Genomic DNA, 21387 nt, shown 5'->3' on the forward strand with positions numbered 1-21387 from the left:
GAGCTTTTTAAATAAAGGTATACATACATACGTGATATGTGCTTTGCAGAAAAGGCTTTATATGCCAAGCAGATAAAGTATGTGACATATCATATACTTGCTTTGCAGTTCAAGCTTCTCTCTGCACTGTGCCCTCAACCCCCTAGACAATGGAGCCAAGGGGGCTGGCAAGTCGGTCCTGTGACAGATTGTCGCAGGGCCCGACTTCTAAAAGCAGACACAATCCGCTTCCTCCTGCAGCCCCCCTGAGCCCGCCCACGCACTTCCTGCCTGCGATCCTGGGACTCATTATTGGAAAGGACACTCCTGCTCACTAAAAAGGTAAGTGGCCTTTTTTAAAAACACACATTCATGTAGTTACACACATGCACAATACACATTTTTAAAAAAGTTTGTTTTTTTGCTTTGCTTTTTTCTTTTACACACTTTTGCACATATTTACACACTTCCATACACATATACTTTTATTTTATTTTTTTTAAGTTTATTTTATCATTTGGTCTTTTGCTTTACCCTAAAAAAAATTTATTTCACAGGGTAACCATTGGATCAGGTATTCTGACCACTTACCACGCTGTACAATAATTGTGTTATTTCATTGATTTGCCTAATTGTATTTGATTTTTGTGATTTTATTGCAGTTTTGTATTTGCATTGTTGTTTGTTGCATTTCTTTTAGCGTAGCTTTGCCATTTGGTAGTTTGGTATAGAAAGATGTCTTCAGATTTGTCAGAATGTGCAATTTTCAAAAATATATAGTTTTCTGATGGTCTCTGTGTACAGTTAGGGGGTGTTACGGCACTGAGTTGGCAAGTGAAAAAATTAATATGCAAATGTGGCAAATTGCAACATTTTTAAGTGACTTTCAGAAATGTCAAAAAAATGCTAACTTTAGGAAAGCTTTGCAGATTGGTGTAGAAAAGCATCTTTACCCAAGTTGGATGTGTCCGAATGTGTACTATCCAAAAATATATGGTTTGCAGGGGTCATCCTTCGTTTTTGCCTGTTACCACACACAAAACTGCCCTTTTGTTTATGAATTAGGTAAATGTAAGCCTGAAAATAGTGTGCACAAGGTAAATTTTGGGGTCTGTAAATAATTATGGTAATTTATCATTGCTTGCTGTGCAAAAAAAATTAACATTTCTATTATATTTGGTAATGTTTGGTCTGTCTCTCTAAATTAAGCACGTTGAAATAATTAAGCAAATAGATAAAGGCAACAACAAAAGGCATTGTTTTAAAGAAAATCTTATTCAAATAAACCGCAGGTGCACATTAGCACAAACAGAAATAAATGATAATGTAAAAATGTGAAATAATTATCATCTGTTATTTATTAAATGCCAGTATTTTGTCCATCATGAACAAAGTAGAGCTAAATCAAACACTGGTGACCATAAACTCAATTAAGCCAATAATACAGAAGGGCAAGGGGACGCAGCTCTATGTATGACAGGGATAAGTAGAGCTAGAGGGATGTAAATTAGAGGTGATTTAGGACAAGCTACGACAGGTACTATATTTTCCACAGTTAGAGATGCCTTAACCCTTTTACTGCCAGCCATGTTGGTCAAAGCGGAACTTGCATTGCCAGAGAGTCTTTGAACATTTTGCACTGTTTCAATTTAAGGGCCTTTCCTTGGGGGGACTTTTAGTTTACCCAGGAAAAAAATATATTGTTTTTTTCCGGACAAGCTAAGCTTTCAAAACATGGTAGGATTTTTGTGTAATTCCAGTTCTTTAACTAGATGTCTAAAATGTCTGAAAAATTAAAAAAAAAAAAAAATAAAATGCATGAAAATACAACTGATTTGGAAAGTCCCATGTCTCCTAAACACACCAATAACAAATATATATAGCTTTATGGAGATTTCTCACTTGTATAGGTCAAAAACTCCCAGCAGTACACTACCAACTTTCCAAAGCACTGCTCCAGAAGGCCAAAAATTCCACTAACAGAAGGTTTATCCCAGAAAATTGTACATTTTTGGAAAGAACAGATTCTGGGGAATCCAGAATAGGTAGGACCATCTGTCTACTCCAAACTACCAAGTTGCTATGCTTTCATAAATATATTAATATAAATAATATTGATTTTTATCAAAATTTGTGAATTTTTTGAAACATCACTTCAAAGCTTCCAGTCTATAGTATCTTATCTCCTACAGGTCATAAAGTAACCAAATAAAACACTCTGAATTTGAACGCCAGGCAAACCTGCTTGGCACATTAAAAAAAAAAAAAAAAAAAATACCCTCACTCAGTTTCTGCACTGTTCTGGAAATCTTCTGTTCCTGCACTCTGGTTCTGCTGTGCTCTGATTGGATCTTTCTTCTTGTGGATTTTCCAGTCAGAGCACATCTTTCTTGACAGACAGTAAAATTGACCAATCAAAGCACAGATGCAGACAGGGCTCTTACAAACTGAAGGCAGTGCAAAAATGAAGACTGAAAAGAAGAATCTGCAGACTGTAAACTTTACCTGAGAACCAACATTCAACTTTTCCTGCAGATTTCATCCCACTCCCACAGGCACTATACACAGGTACTATATAGTTCTAAAGCAGGGCTGTGGAGTCGGAGGCAATTTTGGGTACCTGGAGTCGGAGTCGGCAGAAAATGAACCGACTCCGACTTATTGAAAAACTAAAGACAAAGGGGTAAAATGAATAAGTGTTTGTGAGTGTATAAGTGTGCAAATGAAAAAAAAAAAAAAACTGTGCTAAATTGTGTGCTGTATGTGTGTGTAAATGCATGTAAATGTGTGTAAGTGTGTGTAGTAGTGCAAATAAAAGCTTCTTACCTGTCCTGTAGGTAGATGGACACATCGATGCACGGAGGGGTCCTGGAGGGGTCCTTCTGCAGAGTTCATCACGCAGCAGGAAGTGAGTGGGCCGTGCAGGACCGACATGACAGCCCCCCTGGCTCGTTGCCCACAGTGTTTATATGCAGGCAAAGGATAAGCCCAGTGTGGCTTAAGCCTAAAATAAGTTCCATCTAATTTTTATTTTCTAGAGATGCTCGTTGAGATGGCAAATATGTGCTGCGGACACCTTATGTCCCTTTTATAAGAGGCTATTGACTTTAATGAGCCGTGTAGGCTATTGACTTTAATGAGCCGTGTTCCCTTAAAGGAAAAGACTAAAATTTTTTAAGTGAAAAAGCTATTCTACCCTGCACCAATAACTGCCCTATCCTGCATTCCTTTAAAGAGTTAACCTAACACTGAGGCATTTGGATTATTATTGCAGGATTCACTGAAAACTTTCTTGCCCTACATGGTTTGCCTTGGTTATGTAACTTCAGTACACTGCCATGTATTGTACTCTTATGCACTGCTGTCAATCACAAGCTTTGTTAATGTTGAGCTGGCACAAATATGTGCCAACATCCTGTACAAACAATATTTAAAACAAACAGAAGGGTTACTTTGGTTTCAACTGCTTACTGATGATGCTGTTGCGACAAATGCATCAATACTACTAATTTCAATAGGACAGGTGATAGGAATGCAGAAGAGGGTCAGCCTAAATTCCAGTGTAAATTGCCTTTAACAAAATCTAGTACACAACTAAAATAATGGGTTACCTATCCATCCACTCTGCAAGTCAGCTGCCTTGCTGCACTGTGTTTAGATTTACATGATTCCCCAGGGCTTTCTCTGAAAGCTAGAATTAAAAAAGGAACAGAAAAGAAGCAGCACAACCATAATGTGCCTGGACTTGTGTACTGTCCATTGTTACTGTCCAGAAATACACCAGCGATATAGTATAAACCTTAAAGGAGAAGGAAAGGCAAAGTCACTTGGGGGTGCCAAAATGTGACTTAAAATCGCTTACCTTGTACCCCGGGCTGGTGCCCCTGTTAGGAGAGAACAGCACCAGCCCGGGGTACCTGTAACGCTTCCTCCTTCCGGCTTTGCTCGCATGCGCAGTAGAGTGAAAAGCCGAACTTTAACAAAGAAGTTGGCTTTTCACTCTACTGCGCCTGTCGTTAGTCCTTCCAAAAGCGAAGGCGGAAGGAGGAAGCGCTGCGCTTAAGGTACCCTGGGCTGGTGCTTTTTTCTCCTAACAGGGGCACCAGCCCAGGGTACAAGGTAAGCGATTTAAATCACTTGGGGGTGCCTAACATTTTGGCACCCCCAAGTGACTATGCCTTTCCTTTAAAGGGATTCTGTCATTTTTACGGTATACTTTTTATTTCTAAATTACACTGTTTACAAATAATTCACTCTACCATTTTTACCAAATTAATTCTTGAACCAACAAATGTATTTTTTTTAGATGTAATATTAGTGTGTAGGCGCCATCTTAGTGCATTGTGCCTGAATCTGAGCTTTCAGAAAGAGCCAGCACTACACATTAGAACTGCTTTCAGGTAACTTATTGTTTCTCCTACTCCCTTGTAACTGGAGAAGTAGCAAGCTAGACTTTGATTTCTTACTATTGAGTGCTATTCTGATACCTACCGGGAGCTGCTATCTTGCTACTTTCCTATTGTTCTGCTGATAAGCAGCTGGGGGAAAGGGAGGGGGTGATATCACTCCAGCTTGCAGCTTGGCAGTAATGTGTAACTGAAGTTTATCGCATGGCTGTAACACCCTGGGAAATGATGGATATGGCTAGCCCCATATGAAATTAAATATAAAAAAAAAAATCTGTTTGTGTTTTTGAAAAATTGATTTCAATGCAGGATTCTGCTGGAGAAGCTCTATTAAAGAGGCAGTATACACCTATATAAACCTTTACTCACCACATGCTCCATAAACAGAATGACTGTTGATAATGTAATTACTGCAAAGGGACTAGTAACAGATTACAAATACAAACTATGCGGGAAAAAACAGTGGAACGCATGGGTTTGGTATGAACCACTGTTCCATTAGGGGACATGTGCATTAGCTAATTTGAAAAACCCAGAGCAAAAGGTCAGATAGAGGCCTTCTAAAGTTGCCTAGCATGCCCCTGCCTGACCCATGGTCCTATCTGGCATACAGCTGTCTGGGGCTAAGTTTGAGTTAAAGACAAACATGCTGAAACATGAAGAGCACAAGAGTAAGGACAAAGAAACACAGCTATTTAGTAGCTACTTGTCATGGCTAATAAATGCCAGAAAATTACCTGTCTTAGACAATACTAAGAACTGCCTACTAAAACACATGTAGAGACAGTTATCAGTAAATGATTAGCATTCTCTTTTTCACCCTTAGGGCAGTGGTACACTGGGAGATTAGTTGCCCCGCGACAAATCTTCGCTGTCGCAGGCGACTAATCTCCCCGCAATGTCATCCCACTGGCTAGAATGTAAATTGCCGGTGGGATGGCATATGCGGCGGCGCGATTTGCCGAAGCCGCCAAAGTTTCCTCTTAAGGCTACTTCGAGGAGACAACAGAAAGGAGGTCTTGCCTCATAGTGTTATAATCTAAGACATGTAGATATGTCTGGCTCTTGTAAGGGAACATGCCCCTTTGGCCATGGGCTTAGGGCCTACGAACATGATCATGAGCATGGCTAGCTAAGTGGTTCATGGCAAAGACTGAAACACTGGCTTAAAGCTAATATGAGATAGGTACTATAATTAACAGGAAAACAGCAGCAGAGAAAACCTCCCTTTCACCCTCTGTTACTAATACCCAGAAGTAAGCTGTGGGAAAGGTTGCATCTTCAGCACATATTGCAATGACCCCTCCACTCAAATATGCTCAATTAAGCATATCTAAGCAGAAGTCTGTCATAGCCATATGAACATTTCCCATATAGGTATGAGATGTCATATAGAAATGGGGTTGTATGCTTATAACAGTATTGCGCAATACACTTTTTTCCAATTCTTAAAAAAGAAGGAAAGGTAAATACTACTATAAAGTAAGCTAGAAAGGTCTATGTAAATATAGCCATATGCGCTCACAGAAAAGCTGCACTGAGTCCTCTATTAAAAGAAACACAGGATTTCTTGTCTCCTTTTCTGTAAACATGTTCTTTGGTAACAGCTCTTGGAAAAATCTTCAGGGCACAGGCCGGAGTCTGCGCAGCAATCTCCTCTCCCCCTCCCATTAGAATTTACTCCCCTTCCTGTTAGAATGTGTGATCTGAGCTACACGCAGCCAGAGCTGAAGAACAGAAGCTACTGAGACTTAGCTAAATGGCAGCTGCTATCTAAAGCAAACAGATGGAGCTTTTAGGGCTGTTTACTCATGTATGGCAAAGCTTTCTGCAGAATAAATATAGTGTTCTAGCTTGCACTAATGTGGCAAATCTATTGGCAGTAAAATGCAAGCATCTTCGTTAGAATGCCGAAGAGTTCAACAATGAGAATTAAACTTGATCCTTAAATCTGGCTACATATCCTGTGTACTTTACCTGCAGCTGGAACACTGGTGGGCTCATTAAACAGCAGTGGGTAAATCTGCACTTGGCAGTATCCCACAGGAACCAAGCAGTGTTAACTTTGTTCAGCCAGAAGAAAGTAGAACAATGATAGGAAATTTTTGCGATTGGTTGTCATCAGTTACTGCCCAGGTACAAATTTTCCTAGTACAGTATAAAAAATGTGTAATTTAAAGAATATTTCTATCTATTTGCTTGAGTACATTGAAGCTTGATTATATTGAAGCCTAAATTACACAATAATCTCCGTATGTAAGATAACCTTAGATGGCTGAGACAGGCTTGGCAAGCAGTATTGCCACTGCCCAGTTGTCTTACATCTGCTGGGCATTCGCTGTAGAGAACCAGTGGCCACACAGACAGATTAGATCCCCTTTAATTCTGAGTTTGCTGTACTCTTAAACAAAAGAAAAAGTTTTATCGGCCAATTAGGAGGCAGCAAAAATTGAGGTGCCAGAAAGCTTTAGAGTCTTTAGCACTTCACTTTTAATTAAATAATAAAGAAACACAAAAGGCCATTAACACTGATTTAATTATATGGACTGACGCCAGTGTAAAGTGACAGAAAACCTTTGTTTTGTATAGTTTATTTTTGCTTGGGATACTGCATGCGCATCAAGCCAGTTCTATTAGGTGATGCAGGTATGGAATTTATTATTCAGAAACAAGTTATCTGGAGAACTCCAAAGCCAATACACTTTCCAGCAGTGACTTGTTTAAAAAATAGCTAATACCTAAAATTTTTCTAATATCTGCTTTTTAGTAGCCCTAGAAGGCAAGCCAATTTCACAAGGCAGGACCCTAGGTCCCAATCATTCTTGATGTACATGCATTCTATAAATGTAAGACTCGGACAGGGTTTCAAAACAGGGCCTGGCATTTAATGTACACAGAGGCCCAAACAGCCCCCCACTAGCCCAATAAATAGTGACCGACTATGGCATCTCATAGCAGCCCCTCTGGTATTTGCCAGAATCCACAGATTGACAGTTGGGGCCTTCCCCCTGGGCAGGGAGAGGAACTATAGTGAGAGGGGAGTACTGTTGAATTGCAGGTTAATATATGCAGTGGTAGCTAAATAATGTTGATAGACTTATTCTGATAGTTGAAATAGTGTCCTCCTTAACTACAGGGTACAGAAGACTTCACAGTGACTTGGTAACATTTATTTTCCAGTCATCATAAAGCAGAGGTTCCCAAACAGTTAGGCTGATCCACCTGGAGAAGGTTCAATGCAGAATATGGGGGGGGAGAGGACAGATTAATATTTAGTTATGGCTAGATATGGGCTAAATGCTTGTTTCCTGTATTAAATACACCTGTATAATAGATTGTTTACAATTGCAACAATGTATATATATATATATATATATATAATTTTTTTTTTTTTTTTTTGCATGTAATCTGTATGTTCAATGTACAAACTTATTTACTGTACAGTAAAATATGTTCAGCCTAACTGGATAACAGATCCCATACATGTATTAAGTGCATATATTGTTCCTCCAACATGTTTAACAGTAGCAACTGGATGGCTAAAAAATACATTTGCAAGGTAAAAATAAGAACTAGCAATTAAAGGGGTGTTATAGCTGCACACATAATACATTTTCAGAAAAATCACACCAATAGCTTATATATTTCCTTTACTCTAAGGAAATACTGTTTTGTTTTTTTAAGGTTTCCAGTAATGACCACATCTAATTGCAATATACAATAATGCTGAATGCAACCTAATAGCAGACATTTCCTGTTCCATTGTGGCTTTAGAAATTCTACTGTGATATCTTTGACTCAAAAACAGTAGCATAGTTCAGCCCCCCTAATGAAATTCCTAACTAGGACTGAACTGAAAAGCTTATTAAAATAAATAAATTATTAAAAATAATAATAATAGAAATGGGTAGTTTTTCTATTATGTAAACTAGAGGTTCTAAACCTTGGGGCATTCTAAAGCTGGCCATACAAAGTTCTGAGCAAAAGCTGCGTTTAGGGCTGAACCATCAGATAGGGGTAGAAGTCATATTGTTTCTACATCCATATCTTACGATCAGCCCTAAACATCAGTGGAGGGTAGGAAAGATTGTAACTGTAGCATGTATAGCCAGTTTCAATGTATATTTAGCCTTCATTCTTTTGTTTTATAATTTTTTTTTTACTTGTTTTACAACTCTACAGCATGGCATGTAATCTGGTTACAAGCAACTAATTTTTTTGTTGAGGGAATAAAATTATGCAATAAAAAGTACTTTAAGAATCACAGCCTCGCTGCATGGTTTCTAAGAATACTTCCACTTACAACATTGGAAAAGTTAATTTAAAGGTGAACCTCCTTCATTCAAAAGCACTCTGCATTAGTTCAATCAAAGAAAACTGTTGGCTGGTTGCTTTAGGTCACATCACCCTTCCATTTATACTAATCAGCGAGACTGAATTACCATTGCAAATCATATAATACTGTACAACTGTAAACAGTAAGTGCTCACATGCAAGGTCAAAAAAGAAACTAGCTGCAGAACAGGTCAGCACATACAAAGCCAAATAAAACAAACTAACCTGCAGCTCACACCAGGCAACTTCTACCCAAGTTTCAGTGTCAAGTCCTTTGAAGACTGTCTTAAAGGCCCCTCGGCCCAATTCAATGTCAAACTTTAGAAATCTGCCACTTGGAGAGGTAGCCACGGCTTTCATTTCAGCCTCTTCCTCCATCTCCCTTTCAGTTTTCTCTCTAGGAGAGTCTTTACAGGCCTCTGAATTAGCTTTGGCATCATTTTTCCCTTCTTGTGCTGCACCAGCAGCCTTTGTTGAATGTGCCTCCATCAGCTGTGGGCTCAGAGGATCAGTGCTTTTCTCATCTTTTAGAGACTGCTCCAACATCCTGTCATCCTCTGTAATGTCCACGCTTTTTCTAAAGAAACGTTTCTTTTCACTGGTCCCTGCAGATGAGCAAGGTTTGTCACTTTCCTCCATGCTTGCCTGTTTGGTTAAGGAACCTTCCTGGGAGCACAGATTATTTTGTAATGAAAAGCCAGCTGCTTTGTCAGATTCATCCGTACTTGCTGGCTCTCCGGAATCCGTAGCCATCACACACAGGTTATTTATCCGTCAAAATCTCCAAAAACAAGGAAAGGTTTAAACGAAAATCTGTAAAAAAAAAAAAAGACAATTAAATACTTTACTATACAATATTTTTAGCACAATTTAAACACAAATACTATTCCACAGTGTTGTGAAATCAAGACAACAAAGACTAACAAGTACACAAACTGGTTTCAGTTGCAGGATTCATAAAAGAAAATGTGCCAACATCCTTGCAACACATCCTTGCAAGTGATCCACATTAAAACCTGATATGATAGGATGAATAGAAAGAATAGAAGTTGACCAAAATATTAGTAATTCATAGTGCTCTTATGAATGTATCAGGCTTTTCCAAGTGACTATGACCTCCAGGTGCTGTTATTCTCAACACCACACACACAGACAGGACTTCATTTTTTTGCCCTGGTCTACACTGCTGTGAAGCAAAACTAAAAGGATCAAAAATTTTCCAATGTGCATACATTTTGCAAATGCAAATACAGGTATGGGACCTATTATCCAGAATGCTTGGGACCTGGGGTTTTCCGGATAAGGGATATTTCTGTAATTTGGATCTCCATAACTTAGGCTTGCTAAAAAATCCTTTAAATAATGAATAAACTCAATAGGATTGTTTTGCCTCCAATAACGATCGATTATATCTTAGTTGGGATCAAGTACAGGTACTGTTTCATAATTACAGAGAAAAAGGAAATCATTTTTAAAAATTAGAATGATTTGCTTATAATGGGAGACAGCCTTTCCATAATTCAGAACTTTCTGGATAACGAAAACTATACCTTTAGTAGAATAGCAGCATTAACTTGATCCCTGCTAATAGGAGTCACCACAGTCTAATTAGAGCAGAGGGTGTAACTGGAAAGACTTGTGACATACATATATGGCTATTTTAGTTCTTATACCACTTGCCCTTTAGACATCTGAAGAATGCTTTCTACTGCTAGCTGCCATTCATGCACTCAGTGTCAGCTGCAATGCATTCTTACTCTTCTACTGGCTGGCACCATTAAGCAACTTAAAAGAAATACCTGTTATCTATATTAACACTGGTATGCTATATTCTGAGCTAAATACCATAGTCTGCAACAGATAACTTCATTTCATGTGCAACAGAAAATTAGAGGAATATATATATATTTTGTTTTTAATTAATGCATTAACAGTACGCCCATGGGTAGGTTATCTCATATTAAAGCCGACAGTAGGAAAGAACATTTGTCTTCAGTGTCTCAAACTTACTCCTACCAGCACTAAGCAAAGGAAACTAGGAGGCGCTGTGATACAGTTAGAGCACAGAGGTAGCAAAAAGGGGAAGAAAATAATAGCAGATATCCAAAATCAAAACTGCATCAGCTATTATGTCTAAAGTAGCATTTAATGTGCCCCAGAAAAATATCAAACTATGCAGTGTATGCAGTGAAAGAGTTAACTCTTGTTCTGTTGAGTGCACAGAAAAGTAGGGCAAGCCAACAGGTACAGTCAGCAGTGTGTACTCTGAACCTGTGGCTCAGTCGATGTTACAGAAGCAGCAATGACAGTTATACTAATATAAACTTCTCACAGCAGTCATCAGAAAGTGAAAGTCCAAATGAACTTGTTAGATAGGTACTGCCTCACTTAAAAATGCCCCCAGAGCTACCTTATGATTATTTTCCTTGTATATGTTGCATACACCAATACCCATCCCCATGCCTGGTGAAGTCTGTTCTGCAGTCACTGCTAGCTTGCAGCGCACATATACCAGCACTTTATTAATATTATAGGAATGGTTCTGCAAAAATGAGTACAACTAGGCAGGTGCAAGATGCAGTTGAACCAGACTAATAAGCTGCACACCACATTATAATGGGGCATGGAGAGTTGGGTGTTGATGTATAGTCAGAAAGTGGAACGTGGAATATTGCCAAAGCTCTGGAAAAACACACAGATGCAGTAAACAATTTATTGGTACTACATTTTAAGTCTGTTCTGAATAGATCACTCCCTTTCTCAACATGTGAACAGTAAGTCTTTTTCTGCTGTCTGTTCTGGTGCTTGTGACTTTTGAAACAAATAACAGACTTCTAACAGATTTCTGCTATTTTGTTTCAGAAGACTATAGAACTTAATTCACTTTTTAAGTTAAAAAAAAACAAAAAAAAAAACCATAGCAAATCAGCAGTCCAAACCATACTACTTAACAGCCACACGCCTTATATATCAAGCTTGGTTTCTCTTCCAAAACCAACACTAATTTTAGCATTAAGAAGCATGACAACCCTTATTCGACCACAGGCAACTTTAGAAATCACCAGTCATTTGAAGTTAAGAACAGGGGTGAAATAACTTCACAAATCGGAAACAAAAAAGCACTCAGCTTCTTAATAAAGAATTCTTTACTATAGGAGAGTAAAAAAAAGTATTTATATACAATGAATTCACTAAGTAACATGCAGCCCCAAAGTTGACAAATTAAACACAGAATAAAAAAAAAAATAGTAATAAAAGCAGAAACAATTGTTTTTTTTTTACCATACCTGAAAGTTAATAGGTGCACAGGAATACAACACACAAGCCTTGAAACACACAATACAGCGCAAGCACTAACGCAGCTGGCCTACTGTACCCAGGTTCATTCGCAGGAGCAAAGGAGCAAATATTACATATAATTGCTGCTTGCCATTTAAGTAATGAGGCTTTCAAAGTGCCTGCCTCTCTAGGAGGAATCCAGGCTGCTGCCTGAGGAGGCTATAAAGTTTAGATACAAGTTAAACCAGTCTTTTCTCATTTTAAGATGAGCTCATTTGACACCCTTAGGCACTAGAGAAAAATCCAGTGTGGCTACAGGTTATGTGTAAATGTCAATGCATTTATCCAGCCTGAATGCATGCTGCATTCTTTTCCAGGTAGCTTATGCACCCAGCCAAGCTGTATTTTAAGCCATTACTTGAAAAAATTAAAGCTGGAAATGATATACATTTCTTTTTTGGCTTCAGCATCAGGCCAAGTCCACCAAAGCACTTTAATAGTGAACATCTGTCCTTCCAAGGATGCCTTCACTAGCTCCCCATCTTTTTTCCTGCTAAAAGCCTAAAAATTACTTAAAGGAGAAAGAAAGATAAAAACTAAGTAAGCTTTATCAGAAAGGTCTATGTAAATACAGCCATAAGCACTCACAGTAACGCTGCACTGACTTCTCTGAAAAAAGATTTCTTGTGTCTGTAATTCCTGTGTCAGAGACATGCGGCTTCTTGCTGTCTACTCTCTCCTGCTCCCCCCCCCTCAAGAATGCCAAGAACTCACTCCCCCCCCTTAAGAATTTGGATCTGAGCCAATCTGCAGGAAGCTTACTCATAAACTTACTAACTGTGCAGGAGCGAGGCATTATGGGAACTTTCTTTACCTAGCTCAGCGTTTTTTCTTCCTGTTTGGCTTCTGATCATCTGAACGGGAGAAATATGGGGAGACTTAAAGGGCACTATTGAGACAACTGAAGGTATGCCTGCAGCTTGAGATTAACTCTTTACTAGCCTTTCCTTCCTGGTACTGATTTTTGTGGTGTACTTTTTATTTCTAAATTACACTGTTTACATAGCAAATAATTCACTCTACCATTTAAAATGTTATTCTTGAACCAACAAATGTATTTTTTTTAGCTGTAATACTTGTGTGTAGGCGCCATCTGTGCCTGAGTCTGAGCTTTCGGAAGGAGCCAGCGCTACACATTAGAACTACTTTCAGGTAACCTATTGTTTCTCCTACTCCCATGTAACTGGAGGAGTCCCAAGCTGGACTTGGATTTCTTACTATTGAGTGCTATTCTGATATCTACTGGGAACTGCTATCTTGCTCCCTTCCCATTTTCTGCTGATCAGCTGCTGGGAGGGGGGGATATAACTCCAACTTGCAGCTCAGCAGTAAAGTGTGACTGAAGTTTATCAGAACACACGTCACATGGCTGTGGCACCCTGGGAAATGAAATGAAGGACATTTTCACTGCCACGGTTCTCCCTGATCATACGGCCATAGTCCTGTACTGAACAAAATATTGTTTAAAATGTTACTTGGAATCTCAAATTAACACTTACAAAAAGTGTAAAAACACACAATTCCTAATTATGGTGTTGTGGTGCTCAAAATCAACTTTTGGCCCAGACTGGGACCAATTAAAGACCCACAAACATCTAAATACACATAAAATGGCCTAAGAAGTATGTTTCCCATGTATGAAGGTGGCCTGCAGGAGTGCATGATAAATTAAATAGTACGGTTAATTGGAAGGCTATGCAAGTTGGAAAAGAAACATTGGATTACCCACATTTTTGACACTTCAGAAGTAATCCTTTAAATGGCAAGCTTTCCCTGTCACACAGTTACTGCTAAATCCTAGGTGTACAACAGCATTCTGGCAGAAAACATAACTTTCCCTGAACATCATCACTATACTTCAATACTGGTTACTGTACTTCTTTCCTGTGACAACTGAGGGCGCAGAATAGAATTCATACACTGATGTACCTCCACTGGACAAGTGTGCAAAATGTCTGGCCAGCCACGACTGCAACACACAAATTATAGCTGGAAGGTTTAGGGGAAAGATATCTTTATTGCAAAATGAGTGTTGAACTTTAGGTTTAACTTATCCATAAGAGAGAATAAAAAACCCTTCCTCAGTATTGTAGATAGCTTTAAATCAATTATCTGTGCATAATCATATGTCATAACATTTTTAGCATCTTTGCCTAACCTTGGTCTGCCATTAGCAATAGAAAAATTATAAGGAAAAGTAAAAAATCACTGAGGGGTGCCAAATATAGGCACCCCCCAGTGATTGTAATCTCTTACCTTTTACCCCGGGCTGGTGCTCCTGTTAGGAGAAAACCAGCCTGGGGTAGCTGCAAGCCAGTGATCCTCTTCCTTCTTCTGTCTTCGCACTGCTGCGCCAAACTTTAAAAGGAAATTCAGCACTTTCACCCTGCGCTATGTGCCAGCCCCAGGATTCAGAGAGATGAAGAAGGATTGCTTCCTTGCAGCTACCTCAGGCTGGTGTGGTTTTCTCACCAGCTAAACAATTACAATCCCTGGGGAGTGCCTAACATTGGGCACCCCCCAGTGGTTTTTAGGTTTCCTTCTCCTTTAACAAGAAATAAAATCAGCAACAAAAGCTCCACCATAGGATTTATAATTAACAATTAGAGACAGCTAAAGCAATAAACTTCAGCAATGCAGTGCGTCAAGACTGTAAAAAAAGGGGGGGGGGCTTCTATATGAAAAAAAATTCCCTGAGGCAGATAGAGCAGGACAAAATAAAGATTGTGTGGCACAGCCATTCTCAATGCAGTCCCTTTGTTAAAACACTGGGCGGCAGAGCATGGAAGCTGGCAACATGCAAACATTTTATCTCTACCAAGAGAACATTTACGGAAAATGAATTACAAAGGCCGAGAGCAGAAAGCGGTGATCACTTTAACTCCACTGACATTTAATCACATAACATGCCCACGGAACCTCAATCAATGCAAATCATATCACTTATTCATTACTATTCCAAAAACAAAAAAAAAACAAACACATTCACTGCTAAAATGTAGATGGTTATAGCAATAAGAAACAATTCATTGGATTTAGAATAAATTATAGCATGGTTAAAAAGTCACACAAGTAGAGCACTGCTTGCTTAGTGTAGGGGGTTTGAACTCATTCACTTTCAGTGTCTGTAAAAACAGAGACAGATTATCAATATTTAAACACATTCAGAGTTACAAAGATCCCTAAGAGACAGAGGTATGGAAAGCTAATAGGGTCAAACCATGCAGCATAATTCAGCATCAGTCCAAGAAAGCACTTTAGAGAAAGACAGCTGGAATAACCATACGTGTGACACCCCAAATTGGGGATGCACCGGATCCTCTATTTTCAGCCGAAAACCGAATCCTTCATAAAGGTTTCACCAGAATACCAAACTGAATCTGAATTTACAGATGTAAAGCAGGATTTGGAAGGGTTAAAGAGTGGCAAAAAATGTTCAACTTCCGTGTTTATGTGACAAAAAGTCACATGATTTTAAGGATTCGGTTTGGCCAGGAATTCGAATCCTGCTGAAAAACTTGGCAAATCCCGAACCAAATCCTGGATTCTGTGCAACCCTACCCCCCAATCTTACAGCCTGGCATGACAGGACAATAACAATATTGCTGTACTCACTGTAGAATAGATATCTCCCAGTATCGCCCAACAATCATATGTTGTAGTGTCAGAACAGCTGAGGGACACATATACACCCCTCTTCCAATGACATCAGATGATGTAAGGGGGATGTGATGTGTGGTGATGTCAGTTAGTGAAGACATCACCAAAAGAGGCTGGTCAGTAAGAGCTCTTAGGCCCACCACCCACAAACGTCCCGCATGTAGCAAACTGTGTCAGAGGGTTCCTCTGGGTGAGAGATTCTTGGAGATGTTATTTCAAAAGCATGGGTGCTACAGGTTGGCCATTATTAACAGAGAGACCAATCTCTGTTATTTCCCCATACAGCTAATACACCAAAAATATTATTTAAATTAATACACAGTACTAACAAACTGACGAGTCACAGAATAGTAAGCCAAGCATATAAGGCCTAAATCACATGGTAAAGCATGCTGTGTGTTAGAATGCTGGGAACTGCAGTTAAGCATCACTTGACCTGAAAGGTTCCAAATACCCTATGTTCCATTATAAAACATAGGAATATAGAATAGAAAGAGTGACGCACACAGAGGGACTTGATGCAAAAGAAAAAGTGTTTTTATTGAAAAAATTCCAACACTGGTTTGTGTCTGAGGAAGAGCACTGGTTGTGCTCGAAACATTGGAATGGTTTCAATAAAAACACTTTTTCTTTTGCATCAAGTCCTTGTGTGTGCGGCACTCTTTCTATTATATTTGTGTTTTTGACCGGCACCAAGGGCATTTGGACTTGTATATGGTGTGCTCCTCTCTGTGTACTATATATTTATGTTTTATAAACACATACATATATATTTCATGTACAGCCTTTCAACAACATCCGCCTGTCAGATATTATAGGAGTAGCATATGTAAAAAGACTACGGCCATAAAGTTGGTAACACGGGTACAACACACGATAGAATGACGCTCCTAGTAGACATTTTACTTTCCATACAACTCTAAACATATATGCAGAACGGTATATGTAACACATCACATGGGTGAGAAATAATCAATGGTCTGCCCTATCACAACTAGTTTTAACATGACAGCTAGATAATCCTGTGACACAGTCAAGTACAACACAAAATTCACTTAATTATATAGATAACCCTCTGGCACAAAGAAGTCTGTAAATGAAGTATAAAAAAAAAAATCAATATATCAATGAACTTGACTGATACAAGAAAAATGCATAACATATGAGAGATAAACTCTTGACTGGTACCAGACTAGGCACAAGTCATTTTCATAGAAAGACATATAGACATGCAGATGTAAATTTCCATTCACATCCGAGCAAATGCACTCAACTGTAAATGTATTCTCAAAATCAATACAGTAACAAACTGACCAATCACATGTGTGAGAAACTATGGGAGCATGTCTGCCAGCTCGAACCAAAATGAATTTAACTAGATAGACAGTCAGACACAGTGTTACTTTCTCAACCCAAACAAAACACATACAGCTGCAAATGTAGGAGCAGAATAATAGATATCTATTATCCGGTTGTTCTGTATGTGGGGTTTTCCAGATAACTGGTCATTCCATAATTTGATCCTTAAGGCTACTTAAAAAACAACACACAACAGGATTCCTTTACCAGAAACATAGTTTCATGCAGCTTAGATACCAACAAGTACAAGGTAGTGTCTTATTATTACAGAGAAAAAGTCAGTCATAAAATGACCTTTCTCTAAGGCAGAGTATTCTGGATAACGGGTTTCCAGATAATAGATTCCATAGCTGTATTGATAAACTGATCAATCACATACATTAGAGATAAACCATAAGGGCTAGTCAGAAGGTTCATAAGCACACAGTGAGATAGAGAGACTACATAAATATAGTGAGTAATTAAAGATAAAAGCACATGACATATGAGAGAGAGCGCACAGGGATGCGTGTGTAGGACAGTTCCGAGAGAGAGAGAGGGATGTGTGTGTAGGACAGTTCCCATTGAGAGAGAGAGAGAGAGAGAGAGAGAGAGAGAGGGATATGTGTGTAGGACAGTTCCGAGAGAGAGGGATGTGTGTGTAGGACAGTTCCCATTGAGAGAGAGAGAGAGATGTGTGTGTAGGACAGTTCCCATTGAGAGAGAGAGAGAGAGAGAGAGAGAGAGAGAGAGAGAGAGAGAGAGAGAGAGATGTGTGTGTAGGACAGTTCCCATTGAGAGAGAGAGAGAGAGAGGGATGTGTGTGTAGGACAGTTCCGAGAGAGAGAGAGGGATGTGTGTGTAGGACAGTTCCCATTGAGAGAGAGAGAGAGAGAGAGAGAGAGATGTGTGTGTAGGACAGTTCCCATTGAGAGAGAGAGGGATGTGTGTGTAGGACAGTTCCCATTGAGAGAGAGAGAGAGAGGGATGTGTGTGTAGGACAGTTCCGAGAGAGAGAGAGAGAGAGAGAGAGAGAGAGAGAGATATAGAGGGATGTGTGTGTAGGACAGTTCCCATTGAGAGAGAGAGAGAGAGAGAGAGAGAGAGAGAGATGTGTGTGTAGGACAGTTCCCATTGAGAGAGAGAGAGAGAGAGAGAGAGAGAGATGTGTGTGTAGGACAGTTCCCATTGAGAGAGAGAGAGAGAGAGAGAGAGAGAGAGAGAGAGGGATGTGTGTGTAGGACAGTTCCCATTGAGAGAGAGAGAGAGAGAGAGAGAGAGAGAGAGAGAGAGAGAGGGATGTGTGTGTAGGACAGTTCCCATTGAGAGAGAGAGAGAGAGAGAGAGAGAGAGAGAGAGAGGGATGTGTGTGTAGGACAGTTCCCATTGAGAGAGAGAGAGAGAGAGAGAGAGAGAGAGAGAGGGATGTGTGTGTAGGACAGTTCCCATTGAGAGAGAGAGAGATGTGTGTGTAGGACAGTTCCCATTGAGAGAGAGAGAGAGAGGGATGTGTGTGTAGGACAGTTCCCATTTAGAGAGAGAGAGAGAGAGAGAGAGAGAGAGAGAGAGAGAGAGAGAGGGATGTGTGTGTAGGACAGTTCCCATTGAGAGAGAGAGAGAGAGAGAGAGAGAGAGAGAGAGAGGGATGTGTGTGTAGGACAGTTCCCATTGAGAGAGAGAGAGAGATGTGTGTGTAGGACAGTTCCCATTGAGAGAGAGAGAGAGAGGGATGTGTGTGTAGGACAGTTCCCATTTAGAGAGAGAGAGAGAGAGAGAGAGAGAGAGAGAGAGAGAGAGAGATGCAGCGGGCGCACAGGCGCAATGTTCCCCCATACACTGTATACAGAGACAGCACGGTGGCGCTTACACTTACACACACATATTCTATACATTACACACACATATTCTATACATTACACATATATATTCTATACATTACACATATATCCACTATCCACCCCCTTCCTCCCTCACGTGTCTCACCAGTTGATAACGGTCCCCGGGCGCCCCCTCTCCCTGCCCCCGGCTGCCTAGGGTGTCTCTATGAAGAGCGGCATAGAGGGGAGAAGGCGCATTATAACCGAGGGCAGTAACGGTGCCGGTGGTACAGAGCGGAGAAAGGACGCGCTACAGCCGCTGCCTCTTACACAGGGTGCGCGTCCCCGACTGGAAGCTGGAACCAGAAAGCGCTCCCCCCCCCCCCCCCCCTTCCTCGTTGGGGGTGTCTCTTATCATTTACCTCAGAAAATGTTATAAAATCGTTTTGGGTATATATATTCCAAGGTGACACATGCGTACATGGGCGCACACATATATATATATTCATAATAACCTAATGAGAGGACAGCAACAAATGCTGCAAAAATAAATAACAAAGGGTACACAGCTTTCCAGCAAAGCGCCGCTTATATACACCCGTGGCTAAGAGCTTCCCCCCCAACACCACCATTGACGGACAATGGGAATCGTCTCTACCGTAAGGTCTCATCCGCGCACGCTCCCGCCGGCTCAATACACTGGAGGCGCGTCACCAGATTCTCCCAGACGCGCGGGCCCGCTCCGACTGCAGCAAGAAGGGACGCGCTCGCCGTTCTCCACATACACGTTGGCACGCTGGCCGCGGGGCATGCCGGGAAGTGTAGTTTTTGTCTGCTAATGGAATGAACCATTTCCTTTAGGGGGCGCAAGTGGTACTTCATTGGTGGAAAAAACTGGCAGAGACCAATGACAGGTGCGAAAAGCTCTGCCTGTGTCACAGACAAGTATATGCAGTTTAACGTGTGCCCAATAGAATTATTCATGTATTTATTGTTTAAGATAGTAGTCCCAATTATGAACTGCGTAGTACTCAGGAGTCTGCTATTACTTTGCTCAAGGGTTATGCCAGTCATGAGGCAGAAATTATTGTTTTGTCACTTGAAAATACTTATAGCATAGATGTCCACAGACCTAGATCAACACTTAGGATTTGTTATGCAGACATGACAGATGAAGTTTGAAATGATATACCTTTAAACCATTACCCCCTAGACCCCAGTTGATTAGGGCCCCATCTCCAACCTTATAGTTAGCAGGATTGTGGGACACTACCTTTGTCTTTGTGGTTGACAATTGCTATCAAGGAAACAGGCAATTGGCATGACACAGCTATGGTTGCCACCTTGGCCAGGTGGCAACCATAGCTGTGTCATGCCAATTCTATTGGACTGGCTGGTGAAATGATGCTTGGTGCAAGTGTTATTCACAGAGAAGAAACATAAAAATGTAGAAAGACAGGTATTTTCCTCCAGAAAAGGTGGCGATCACAGACATGGCCAAAGGTGGCAGTTACCAATCTAGCTGCACTCTGATCTGTAAAGTATTAGGGGGCTTGTGTGTGGTGGGGCTATCAGTGTGGGGGATTAGTTCTTCTTTAAAATGATCGAGGACTTATATGAAGGAGAGGTTTAAATGAACAAAGGTGTACTTCCCCTTAACAATATAAAAACATATGATAGCACCCTCACTTATCAGCGATCATGTGACTTAAATTTCCTTTAAAAAAAAAGTCCCAGCAGTGTTGAATGAAAGTAGCCAAACTAGTTTTATGGCAGAGCACGGCGCCTATGGTGTGTATGTTGGTGTGCGAGTGTGTGTGTTCAGGCTTTAATAACTGGTATTCTGCCACTTACAGCACTGTGACCAGTCTTGCTTGTTTGTTTTAAATTAAATAATGAGGTACTGAGTCGTGCTGGGAGGAGAAGGGGAGATGTATTCTGCACCTCTGAAAGCACAAGCAGCACAGAGGTGAAGAGAAAAGCTCCTTAGGTTTGTGGTTATCTGCCTTTTATATGTGAGTGCAGTCATATTAACTGCTCAAGTGTAAAGTTGGATGTAAGGGCTCAAGTGGCATACACAACTTGCAACTTTGATTAGCACACACTCACCCCCAATGCAATACTGAAATTGTTGGATTATTGGTGCAGACTTCCGAAATTGCCCTGGCCCAAGTGCGCCCCAGACAGCTTTTAAGGGGCACCTGTGAGATTAGCAGATGAGCCTCACAATCAGGCACCAGCAAACCTAAGGACATATGTAATTTTGTCATGATATTTGTCCTTTTGCATTTGCATTAGAGCAAGGAGGCCCCTACCCTTATAGAGCTTACAATCTAAGGAACTAGGGAGTAGTAATATTAGGGAACAGCTGAAAGCAATGTTTTGTTGGGGTCCTGTTTTGCGCCACTTTCATTTGTAAAAGGCTTGCACTCCAGACAATGATTAGAAAGTGTTTGACAATGATTTGAAAGTGTTTTGAAATGGAATAAAGGTGTTTAATCATTGTCCGGTGT

The 21387-nt window shown here is 40.3% G+C and overlaps 1 protein-coding gene across 6 annotated transcripts in view; it reads right to left on the reverse strand.

Moving 5' to 3' along the window:
- The window catches only part of wnk3 (WNK lysine deficient protein kinase 3), a 53944-nt gene extending 34280 nt beyond the window's left edge, over nt 1-19664 (reverse strand). For 2 of the 6 annotated variants that reach the window (XM_031890373.1, XM_031890369.1), the window contains exons 1-2: nt 19533-19664; nt 8946-9533 (exon numbers count right to left, since the gene is read on the reverse strand). In XM_031890373.1, coding sequence (XP_031746233.1) covers nt 8946-9473 — 528 coding nt within the window. In that variant the 5' untranslated portion in view covers nt 9474-9533; nt 19533-19664. Of the gene's footprint in view, nt 1-8945; nt 9534-12007; nt 12112-19040; nt 19253-19296; nt 19480-19532 lie in introns of those variants that run through there. The other 4 variants (XM_031890372.1, XM_031890370.1, XM_031890371.1 and 1 more) reach the window with 4 other exon arrangements.
- Nucleotides 19665-21387: the final 1723 nt, after the last annotated feature.

The sequence above is a fragment of the Xenopus tropicalis genome, chromosome 8 (assembly GCF_000004195.4).
Source record: "Xenopus tropicalis strain Nigerian chromosome 8, UCB_Xtro_10.0, whole genome shotgun sequence".
In the NCBI taxonomy this organism is placed as follows: Eukaryota; Metazoa; Chordata; class Amphibia; order Anura; family Pipidae; genus Xenopus; species Xenopus tropicalis.